The 11,619-nt window shown below is 41.2% G+C and overlaps 1 protein-coding gene across 2 annotated transcripts in view; it reads left to right on the forward strand.

The window, feature by feature from the left end:
- Positions 1 to 11,619, forward strand: part of PDE6A (phosphodiesterase 6A) — an 83,196-nt gene that overhangs the window by 67,455 nt on the left and 4,122 nt on the right. For both annotated transcript variants that reach the window (XM_063447332.1, XM_063447333.1), the window contains exons 18-21: positions 626 to 689; positions 3,786 to 3,860; positions 4,077 to 4,160; positions 11,203 to 11,359. In XM_063447332.1, coding sequence (XP_063303402.1) covers positions 626 to 689; positions 3,786 to 3,860; positions 4,077 to 4,160; positions 11,203 to 11,359 — 380 coding nt within the window. The remainder of the gene's footprint in view (positions 1 to 625; positions 690 to 3,785; positions 3,861 to 4,076; positions 4,161 to 11,202; positions 11,360 to 11,619) is intronic.

An 11,619-nucleotide genomic window follows, 5' to 3' on the forward strand; every position in this document is an offset into this window, starting at 1 on the left:
TGCTGTATAAAAATATTCCTGTTTATCACTGACTAGTATAAACTCATCCATATGGCATGTGGAAGATTTTTTCATACGCATAGAATTAATTTGCCAAATTTGGTTATGAGTTAGTTTTATTCTTATATGTTTTTTTATATTTTTTTATATATGTTTATAATAGGGTTAATCCAACCTCCAAATCCTCTAGTGGCTATCTCACTGACAGCCGCTAGAGGCGCTTGCGTGATTCTCACTGTGGAAATCACAGTGAGAGCACGCAAGCGTCCATAGGAAAGCATTGTAAATTGTAAATGCTTTCCTATGAGACCGGCTGAATGCGCTCTTGCCGCGCGTGCGCATTCAGCCGACGGGGCGGAACGGAGGCGGAGAGGAGGAGGAGAGCTCCCCGCCCGGCGCTGCAATAAAGGTAAGTTTTAACCCTTTCCTCATCCCAGAGCCCGGCGGGCATGTTATATGTGTAGTACGTCTTATACGTAATATCTTCCAAATAGAGAGCACTCTGAAATCGTTTAAATACAGTGTTGACGTTTCAGTCAATTCACACTTTTATCAAGACAACTATATATATACATAGTGATTTGTAATCAGAATTGGCACTATTTATGTCTTTGTTTTTCTTTAGGGCAATGATGATGACCGCATGTGATTTATCAGCCATTGCCAAACCCTGGGAAATACAAAGTAAGGTATGGAGAACAAATAATCATGTACAATAACAACCGCAAGCAAAACGTTATTACAAACACATCATGACATTATATAATACAGCCTAAAAACCTTTCATAGTCATTGTGTATCTACTGATTGATGAGATTTTTGGGGAAGAATTCTGGTCAAGGAACCTATAATGTAAGTTCATGGACACTGAAATTTTATAAATATGTGTCAACTGAATGCACACATGTCCCAAAGGTCAAAAGTAGGAAATTTATTTTCAATGTAATTTACACGGTTTTCCAGTGGGTCAATTCTATGTATACACCAGGAAACCGACCAATAGTTTAATAGACCTGCAAGTACAAGTAGAGCAATATGGTGGAAATGTCACTGAATGTTAACATTTGCATTGCTATCGCTGCAGCAGTGACAAAGAGATAAACCAGACACAGTACCTCATATTGTTTCAATGTCAGGTTTATTTCTGTCTGCATTAGGATGTGAAAGACATTTATCCTAGATTTAAAGTGTTACAAGTTAACATAGAGGTGTGTTTCAGGCCATTATATTGTTCAACAAAGGGGTGTAACTAGGAACCGCTGGGCCGTGGTACAAGTATTAAAGAAGGGCCCTCCTTGATGCTCATCCTCTCTCCCCCTTGTTGTTTCTTCTCGCACTTTCCTAAGAAATACACCTGGGTGGGATGTATGTGGTAGCTGTGTGTGATTGAGCAGTGGTTGGCTGGGTGTGACTGGTGGTTACCAGAGAGTATTATACATGTGTGCTATTGTATGGGGCTAGCTGAGTATGATTATGTGTGCGGTTGTCTGAGAGGGAGACTGGCATACAGAAAAAAATGGAATGTCAAAGAGAGCTAAAGGAGAGTCAGAGAGGGAGGGAGAGAGACACATAGATACTCAAAGAAATAAGGAGCGCCAGAAAAGACAGAGAGAGAAATCTAAAAGGCAATATTAATAACAAACAGCATTCCAAAGTTGGAAATGTATATATATATATAAATATTTTCACCGAAGGGTTTATAGAAAATTGTGAAAACTTGCAGTCAATACAAAGAAGCAATCAACATCTGACTGTACAGGTCTTTAAATCATGTCTTTTATAAGGAAAACAAAACAATGAAGTCAAACCATAATACATATTATAGCATAGCATACCCAAGTACAATACTGGCATATAAAAGAACAATGGCAATTCAATGGTCCACTGTCTGTGCTTTCCACCTACCTCTTGTTTTTGCATACAACTTACAAGTGGCCAAGAACTCCTGTCAATGTAGGCAAAGTTCCAATAAGAAAAGGAAGGATTTATATTGGGAGGATGATGGAATTGGTCATGCTACAGACACTCCAAAAGAGTTTAAACTGTTTAACCAAAACATTTCCAGGCAAATTTGGTTGGTTCTAAATCTACAGACCTTGACTGCACATTCTGCGAACTAAGTTCCACTAAGATGAAATGTCTTGTGAACTAGTTCCAAAGAGTCCTGAAACCTGTTTAGTATTACAGATCCACCAGTAGACCCTGTAGTTGTAAACGCATAACAAGTCAGCTAATATCAGTTCGCCAAAGTCTTAAACTCAGCAAGGTCCAATATAACTGACAATTCTAAGGATGTAAGGAGAGACAGTGGAAAGGAGGGCAATGAGGAGACCAGAGATAAACAGAAAATGAGTGCAATAGAGACAGAGAGGTAGGAAGCTTGTTGTAAGCCCTTCTGCACTATCCAATGGCTTCCTGAGGACTGAGAAGGGCAATTTTGGCAAGTTTGGACAGAACTCAATACCTCCACCAAGGATGATGTGAGAGCAAGTCAAAGTTTTCTGACATGACAGCCTGATGTGCCTCCGCAGTGCATACTAAGAAGGAGGATAGCAGGATCATCTGATCATTTAATTCTTATTTAGTATATTGTCCTATTGGTAATATGCTATATAACAAGGAAGGGCCACTACCTGGTATGGGCCCCCATTGAAAGGCAGTACCTCAGGGTCCAGTCGCAATAGCGACTCTGGTGTTCCACCACCTGGCAGGTCATCTAGGTTTAATGCAAGTAGTTGACCTTGCTGTAAACCTGGTAAGAATCACCAACTGGACACACTACTTACTTAACAGCCATTCCTCCTACAAAGGTCTAAGGGAAAAATATTATTCAGTAAGAGAATCTGCTAAGAGAATTCAGACTTGTATATTTAAAAATTGTGTCCATACTCTTAAAAAAACAGATAATCATGAAAAAAAATGGTTTCAAACCTTTATTCATTAAAGGGACACTATAGTCACCTGAACAACTTTAGCTTAATGAAGCAGTTTTGGTGTATAGAACATGCCCCTGCAGCCTCACTGCTCAATCCTCTGCCATTTAGGAGTTAAATCCCTTTGTTTATGAACCCTAGTCACACCTCCCTGCATGTGACTTGCACAGCCTTCCATAAACACTTCCTGTAAAGAGAGCCCTATTTAGGCTTTCTTTATTGCAAGTTATGTTTAATTAAGATTTTCTTATCCCCTGCTATGTTAATAGCTTGCTAGACCCTGCAAGAGCCTCCTGTGTGTGATTAAAGTTCAATTTAGAGATTGAGATACAATTATTTAAGGTAAATTACATCTGTTTGAAAGTGAAACCAGTTTTTTTTTCATGCAGGCTCTGTCAATCATAGCCAGGGGAGGTGTGGCTAGGGCTGCATAAACAGAAACAAACTCCTAAATGACAGTGAATTGATCAGTAAAACTGCAGGGGAATGATCTATACACTAAAACTGCTTTATTTAGCTAAAGTAATTTAGGTGACTATAGTGTTCCTTTAACATATTCCCCTTACTGTTTATCAGTTTGTGTGTGTGTGTGTGTGTGTACAAGACATGTTTTTTTTTACGAACGTAATCAGAGGAATTGCCATACAAGAAACACGTTAGCATCTCCCTTCATTGTGCCCCTTCTGGGACATTATTTCCAAATAGGTATTTTTTTTTTTTTATTATTATTATTTTTTTAAAGGACAATTTTAATCCATTGGATGGAATATACTTAAGTCCTGAAAGCAGGACCCGGCACTGGTGATATATTTCATTTTCTGAAATAACACACAAAACTATTTTAATTGTCAGGTGGCTCTTCTGGTTGCTGCTGAGTTTTGGGAGCAGGGTGACCTGGAAAGGACTGTATTGCAGCAAAATCCCATTGTAAGTATACACTATTTTTTTTACATTCCATCAACATCTTACAGAATAAACTCTCATAAGAGTTCGTGTATTTCAGTATTACAAAGAAGATTGACATTTTTGAAAATATAAAATATAAAAAAAAACATGATGTGTTTAAAGGCTTTGTACATCCCTAATTTTTACTCTTTAAGTTAGTCTTAATTGTCTAGTCATGTTGGTTTTATCCTTTTATAGCCAATGATGGACAGGAACAAAGCAGAAGAACTTCCAAAGCTTCAGTGTGGTTTCATCGATTTTGTCTGCACATTTGTATACAAGGTATGTACTTCTTATTATAGGAGTAATATTCTGTTAACTTTGCTATTAAGTTTTACAATGATGATAACTTTGCTGCATGACTCAGCTGTTAACCGTTTTTTCCCGACCCAAGCGTGACTTAAGGGGGCCGATAGAGCCAGCAAACGATGGGGAATGCCGAGAGGAACAGAATGTTACCCTTCAAGCGGCGAAACGAGAGTTTTTTTGCCCGACGACCATCGGAGGCCTAGTCAACAGGCGGGAGCAGGAGAGACGGCCGCTCTCCCCCCGCCAAGACTGAGGGCTTCACTGCGGACGGACCCCTGTCCCCCCCCCCTGGACCGGTGGGGGTCATCCCGGTCCTCCAGCATAGGACACATACCTCTGGAACACAGACCCGGGCCATGCCGCCATGACAGCACCACGAGGCCTGGCCTGGCCAAGATGGCCGCCGACAGAGTGGTCCCTCTGCAACAGCGGAGAGATGAGGACTGGGCGGCGGCTTTCAGGGCCAAGTTCGACGCAATCTGCCAGCGCTTCTGGGACCGCATCGAGGCTGGGAGCCCACGACTAACTATGTTCTTGGAGAAGACGGCGGCTAAAGAGAGAAAAGCGGAGGCTCACAATAAGGCCACACGCTCGCCCAAGGTATTACCGACACACTCCTTAAGCAGGCGCAAACTCCCTTCCCCTGATAAAGTAAGCAATGGGCGCCAAAACGGACGGAGCTCCCGACGGGCCCACAAACCCAAACGACTGACCTTGCCGCTGACAGGGCACCGCCGAGGTAGCCATCCTGGATGCTCCAGCTCACAATCCCCTCAAGCAAAGGGACCTCCCCGGGCTCCACACTCAGCCCAGCGACGGAAACCCACACCATTGAAGGGACCCGGGCAGCACCCTAAAAGCCTCCCCTGCTTCCCGTGCAAGGACACCACTCCTCACCTAGACACACCGGACTCGCTCAGCAGGGGCACAGGGACTGTATCCACAAGGGGCTCACACCCCCTGGCAGGAAGCCACAAAAGACAACACTCTACTCACCGCCCATACACCCGAAATGTCGTCCGGGGTCCGACGCACCCAAAGACCCACAGCCCCACCGCACATCGCGGAGTGACCCGTGGACGCGAGAGACTGATTCCTGTCTCAGCTTGGGCTGGGGGAAGGGAGCGGTTGCAGCTCTTTCACTGCGACACCACCCGACGCCAACAGCAATGCCATTCCGGTCTGGACTTACCTAACCAGGCACCACCACCACCGCTGACGGGGATCGGCTGATCCTGAGGCTGTACTTAAAACTAGACCACAGAGCTGCCAGAAAGGGACACTATGCACTCAGATAGGTACACTGAGGGCCCAACTTTAACCCCTTGCTTACCGCAGCCTTACTGGTTATATGCATACATATGTCACTCTAGCATACCAATTGATGCACTAGCCTGCATAATACAATGAATAGAATGTCCTCAAGTGAGAAAGTATTGCCTCTTTCCTTCTCTCTTAGGTAACAACTTTCAGCATACACATAGGCACATCAGGGCCGCCATCAGGGGGTGACAACCATAACGGTTGTCACGGGCCCGGCGGCCCTGGGGGGCCCGGCCGCCTGGGCCCCACTCACTTAGGGCCACCCCATGGGCCCTGTATCTTCAGGGGCCCGGTCAGCGCTGCGGCCGTGCAATAGCGCGACCGGGCCCCTTAAAAAAAAATCCCAACCGCAAAGTACTGCTGGGAGGAAGTGGCCGTCACTTCCTCCCAGCTCCCTCCCCTCCCCTCCCCTCAGCACCGCGCGGGAGGCAAGAAGGACAGGCCTGCAGCCCGCAGGAGCCACGCCGACTCCCATCAGCCACAGCCTTCCACCTGCAAAAAAAGGTAAGAAAAATTAGCTGTATTTGTGTATGTATGTCTGTGTGTATGTCAGAATGTCTGTGTGTATGTTAGAATGTCTGTGTGTATGTTAGAATGTCTGTGTGTATGTTAGAATGTCTGTATGTATGTTAGAATGTCTGTATGTATGTTAGAATGTCTGTATGTATGTTAGAATGTCTGTGTGTATGTTAAAATGTCTGTATGTATGTTAGAATGTCTGTGTGTATGTTAGAATGTCTGTATGTATGTTAGAATGTCTGTGTGTATGTTAGAATGTCTGTATGTGTGTTAGAATGTCTGTGTGTATGTTAGAATGTCTGTATGTATGTTAGAATGTCTGTGTGTATGTTAGAATGTCTGTATGTATGTTAGAATGTCTGTATGTATGTTAGAATGTCTGTGTGTATGTTAGAATGTCTGTATGTATGTTAGAATGTCTGTGTGTATGTTAGAATGTCTGTATGTATGTTAGAATGTCTGTATGTATGTTAGAATGTCTGTACGTATGTCAGAATGTCTGTGTGTATGCCAGAATGTCTGTATGTATGTCAGTAAGTCTGTGTGTATGTCAGAATGTCTGTGTGTATGTCAGTATGTCTGTACGTATGTCAGTATGTCTGTACGTATGTCAGTATGTATGTAAGAATGTCTGTATGTCAGTATGTCTGTACGTATGTCAGTATGTCTGTGTGTATGTCAGAATGTCTGTACGTATGTCTGTGTGTATGTTAGTATGTCTGTATGTATGTCAGAATGTCTGTGTGTATGTCAGAATGTCTGTGACTGTCTGTGTGTGTATGTCAGTATGTCAGTATGTCTATATGTATGTATGCCAGTATGAATTAATGTATGTCTGTGTGTATGTATGTGATGTCGGTGTATGTGTGTGTAAGTCCTCATGCATGTGTGTCTGTATGTATGTATGTTAGTATGTGTCTATCTGTCACTATGTATGCCTGTGTGTCTGTATATGTGTGTATGTCTCAGTATGTGTGTGTCAGTACGTATGCCTATATGCGTGTATTTCTGTTTCAGTATGTGTGTCTGTTAGTATGTATTTTTGTGTGTGTGTGTGTGTCTGTGTCCTTTTGTATCAGTGTGTGTTTTTGTGTCTGTGTGTATTCCTGTGGGCGGGATTTGGAGGCGGACCCTGTGGGCGGGATTGGAGGCGGGCCCCAGGGGGCCCAGACCCTGAGCTGAGTTAGGGGCCCCAAAATTTCTGGTGGCGGCCCTGAGGCACATCACTATAACATAACAATTAAATATGCCTTAATCGCATGAATCGCATCCAGCGGCTACTATGCTATAGAAAGCACCATTGCTCAGCATGTTTTAAGTTCCCTTTTTTATGGTTATTTTCACGGTTGTTATCATGCTACCTATTCATTTTTCTGCCTCATAGTTAAGACGACATACATCAACATGTTTAAAGGGGCACTTATGTCTACCGATGCTAGCCTGTAACCCTATCATGTCTCACTGCCTTCGACATAATAATCCAGAGTGTTTCACAGTTCAAATTGCATGTTTACCACGTTTCCTAATCCTATGAAACTGCTTCCATCTTGTTATTTTCATGCTTTAATACAAAATATTGTGCTGTATAAACTGCCACATGTTGAAATGCCGACAAACCGCTTGCAGCAGCTGTTGTGGCGCTGTACGCTTTACTGTTACTTCATGCACGAATAAAAATAAAGAATAAAAAAAAAAAATGATGATAACTTTTTTGTTTAAACATTTTCAACTCAGTATTTTAATGTACCAAAATAATATTTTTATTAGTATTTATGAAGCTTGATAAAGATAAATGTGAGGGATAAAACATTGCGTTTGTGACCCAGTAAATATATATTGCTGATCACTTGATAAAATGTGTGCTAGACACATCAATTGGTTTGAATTGTAATGGTTTGGTTAATACATTACTCACTTATATCCACTTAACACCTATAGTTATAGTTTTATTTTTGGCTTGTTTGTATTGGATGCGTGTCTCCCTAAGTGAAAATGTTCATCCAGACATTGGCACCTTTCTCGTTGTGTTATTCACTTCATCTCAAGGAAAAGGCCAAAACGATTGTTTGAGTTAACAGATTTATGTTAACAAAGATAACGTGTCGGCATTTTGGTACCGGACTTTTGCTTAGGGTGGGATCATTCTGAAATTTAAATGTTATAAATTCTCTGTGTAATGGCATATACAAACAACAATTGTATAAGACGAGCTGGGACCAGTTGAAGGGCAGGCTATTGAGCTATATCACAATATATATATATATATATATATATATATATATATATATATATATAATATATCAAAATACCCAATGCTATTTTTAAAAGGTTTGCTGACTTGAATACTTGCCTGTACAAATCTGTCTTAAATCTTTCCCATTGCCCTTCACTGATCCGAACATTATATAAGCACATGGGGGATTAGCTGTATGGTGGCTGAAGCTAAAACTCTTTGGGGATTATTTACGGAACTGGCCATCAAGGAGGGTTCAGAAGGGAATTGCACAGATGAATAAAGAAAAGCTCGAAAGAGCTAAAGATGGAGAATGTTTCCAGTCCAGCTATTTTGGTTAAAAAATTGCAATTCTTTTCTCAACTCTTCACAATCCCTACTTTACCGAGCACACTTGTTTGAAGGACAACTGTGTCCTCAAAACAATGTTCTAACATAATAATGCTTTCATCAAGTTTTTTTTTTTTTTTAATGAAGTATAATTAGAAACCTCATCCATACCTTTAGACAGGATTCCTGGAGCTGATTTGGGCCAAACAGTGTTTGAAAACTGACAGTCTTTATAGTCTTGCCTGCTTCTGTGCATAGAGTGAAGCAGGGAAGATCATGGAGACCCGAAGTGTATACATATGACTGAATGATCATGTCATATTCTAAAGGAAGGGATGGGTTTTTCTCATTTTATTAGATGTACTTCATTAAAAAAAAAAACTTTCAGAACTTGATATTATATTAAAACTTTGTTTTGATGTGACAGTTGTCCTTTAACATTGTAACATCCAGTGGCATCACAAAGAAGTCAGATTCTCAAATGCATATAGCATACAGACTGTAACCATTTGTTAATTGATATGATGTTATTTACAATTACATATTTTCATGCAGGAGGGGTCAGTGACAATATTTCAAACTTAAAATACCACTTAAGTCATCCAGGCTTCTTCATCTAGTGACCTGGGTGCTGTGGTTCTATAGTTTTTTTTTTAGAAATTACTATGTTTATATCGCAGAGTTAAACACACCTCCAGTGGATGTCTTCCTGACAGCCATTAAAAGTGCTTACTGATGCAATAACTAAGTAGAACGCATTTGTCATGTGACTGCAATCCTGTAGGAAAGTATTGGTTTAATATTTTCCTATGCGGAAATTTAATGCACGTGCGAAGCATGGGATTGGGCTGACTCCAGAGGAGGACATGTCTTTTACATGATGCTGTGGGAAGAGAAGAGGTAAGCAGCACTGAGGGAGCCTTGGCATTGGATAAAGTGAAGCGAAACATCTATTTTGAAACCAGACCTAGGGACAAGAACACTTAAAGGAACACTATAGGGTCAGGAAGACAAACATGTATTAACATGTGTTAAATATAGTAAAGTCTTACTGCTGCTGGCGCTGTCCCTGATCTGCCTGATTGGCTGAAATCATCAGTAGTGTTGTTCTAAGCCAATCAATGGATTGGCTGTGACTGTCAAGGAGGCAGATCAGGGGCAGAGCCAGCACAAGCAAAACACAGCCCTGGCCAATCAGCATCTCGTTACACAGATGCATTTAATCAATGCATATCTATGAGGAAAGTTCAGTGTCTCCATGCAGAGGGTGGAGAAACTGAATGTCAGTCACACTGTGCAGCACTGCCCCAGGATGCACCCCTAGCAGCCATCTGAGGAGTGACCAGTGGAGGTATTCCTAGGCAGTGATGTAAACACTGCATTTTCTCTGAAAAGACAGATTTGTGTTGATAACGCAATAGTGTTTCTTAATGTTTTGTGTCTTGCGTCAGCCTGTAACCTTAAATAACTCTAACCATTAAATGTACACTTCATCCATAACCATACCTGTTAATAAATCATGGTAACTAGGCATAAAAATTTAGTTTTCGTTTGGAATGTTAATCATGAAATTTCCTATTTTCATTAGAGGCGCTATCTCAAGGTACACAGGTCAACCACAACAATAAAACCACTGACAAGTGAAGTTAATAACATTGATTATATGAATACATACAGTGTATTGTAGTTTGCTGTTTAGCTGCAGACCAGTCAGAGTGCCCTGTCCATCGCCAAAGTTGCCTTCAATGGGGGCCATGGACTGGTCCATGGAGCAATGAAAGAAGGTTACCTGATCTGATGAAACTTGGTTTTCTTTTAGATCAGGTGAATGGCCATGTGTGTTAATCTTGGAAAGAGATGACAGCAGGATGGCACTATGAGAAGAAGGCAGGCCAGCGGAGGCAATGTTATGCTATGGACAATGTTTTGCTGGGCAACCTTGGGTCATGGAATTCCTGTGGATGTTACTTTGACCACCTATCTAGTGATTGTTTCAGGCCATGTACAATCCCTGTATGGTAATGGTGTTCCCAGATAGCGGCGTCCTCTTTAAGCAGGATAATGCACCCTGCTATACTGCAAAAATTGTTCAGGAAATATTTGAGAAATATGACAAAGAACTCAAAGTGCTACCTTTGTCTCAAAATGTCCCAGATCCCAGTATGATTGAGTATCTGTGGCATGTATTGGAACGACAATTCCATTCCAAGGAGGTCCCACCTCGATGCATTACAGCTGCTTTGGCAGCATGAGGGGGACCTATATTATATTAGTCAGGTGGTTTTAATGTGGCTGATCAGTGTATAGTAAACATACACTAGTGATACCGGAAATCTGAAATATTCTAAGAAGGGGTACTACTAACCAGAGCCAATATTCGTGTAAAATAACAATTGGTTGTTAAAGAATATCAGTCAATTCCAAATTTGTTAAGCACTATATACAGCACATATGCTACAAACAATTTTTTAACAGTAGTCTATTGCCACACTGCATTATCAAGCCTAGTATTTGTAGTCTACTTCCAAAACAGAAGAAATTAGGAATACCTAAGGGAAAAAAAACACTATTTCCACATATAACTTCTTCACATTTTTCTATTTGGCCTAGGAGTTCTCACGATTTCATCCAGAGATACAGCCAATGTATGACAGGATTTTAAATAACAAGAAAGAATGGAAAGCTTTGGCTGATGAGTATGAAGCAAAAATGAAAGCTTTGGAGGAGGAGAGGCAAAAGAAAGAGGGTATTCAGCCACAAAAAACAGGTAAGGATATTTCATCTCCCTGTGCATATTATTTGTTATGCTGGAATAGTAAATGTGCTCTCATATTGGAGAGGTCCTGTTGTTATAGGTCTTTCAGTTCCATTTTCTATGTTTTGTTTCTTAGTTTGCTTGTTTGTTTTTGTCAATCCATTTTGAAGATTTTGAACAAAAACTGGGCACTCCCTCGCAGCCCTCTTTTCAGGAATGCCTCTAATTTTCATATTTTTCCAGCATCCCAGGGCTTACTATTCTACCAACTT

The sequence above is a fragment of the Pelobates fuscus genome, chromosome 3 (genome assembly GCF_036172605.1).
Source record: "Pelobates fuscus isolate aPelFus1 chromosome 3, aPelFus1.pri, whole genome shotgun sequence".
Lineage (NCBI taxonomy): Eukaryota > Metazoa > Chordata > Amphibia > Anura > Pelobatidae > Pelobates > Pelobates fuscus.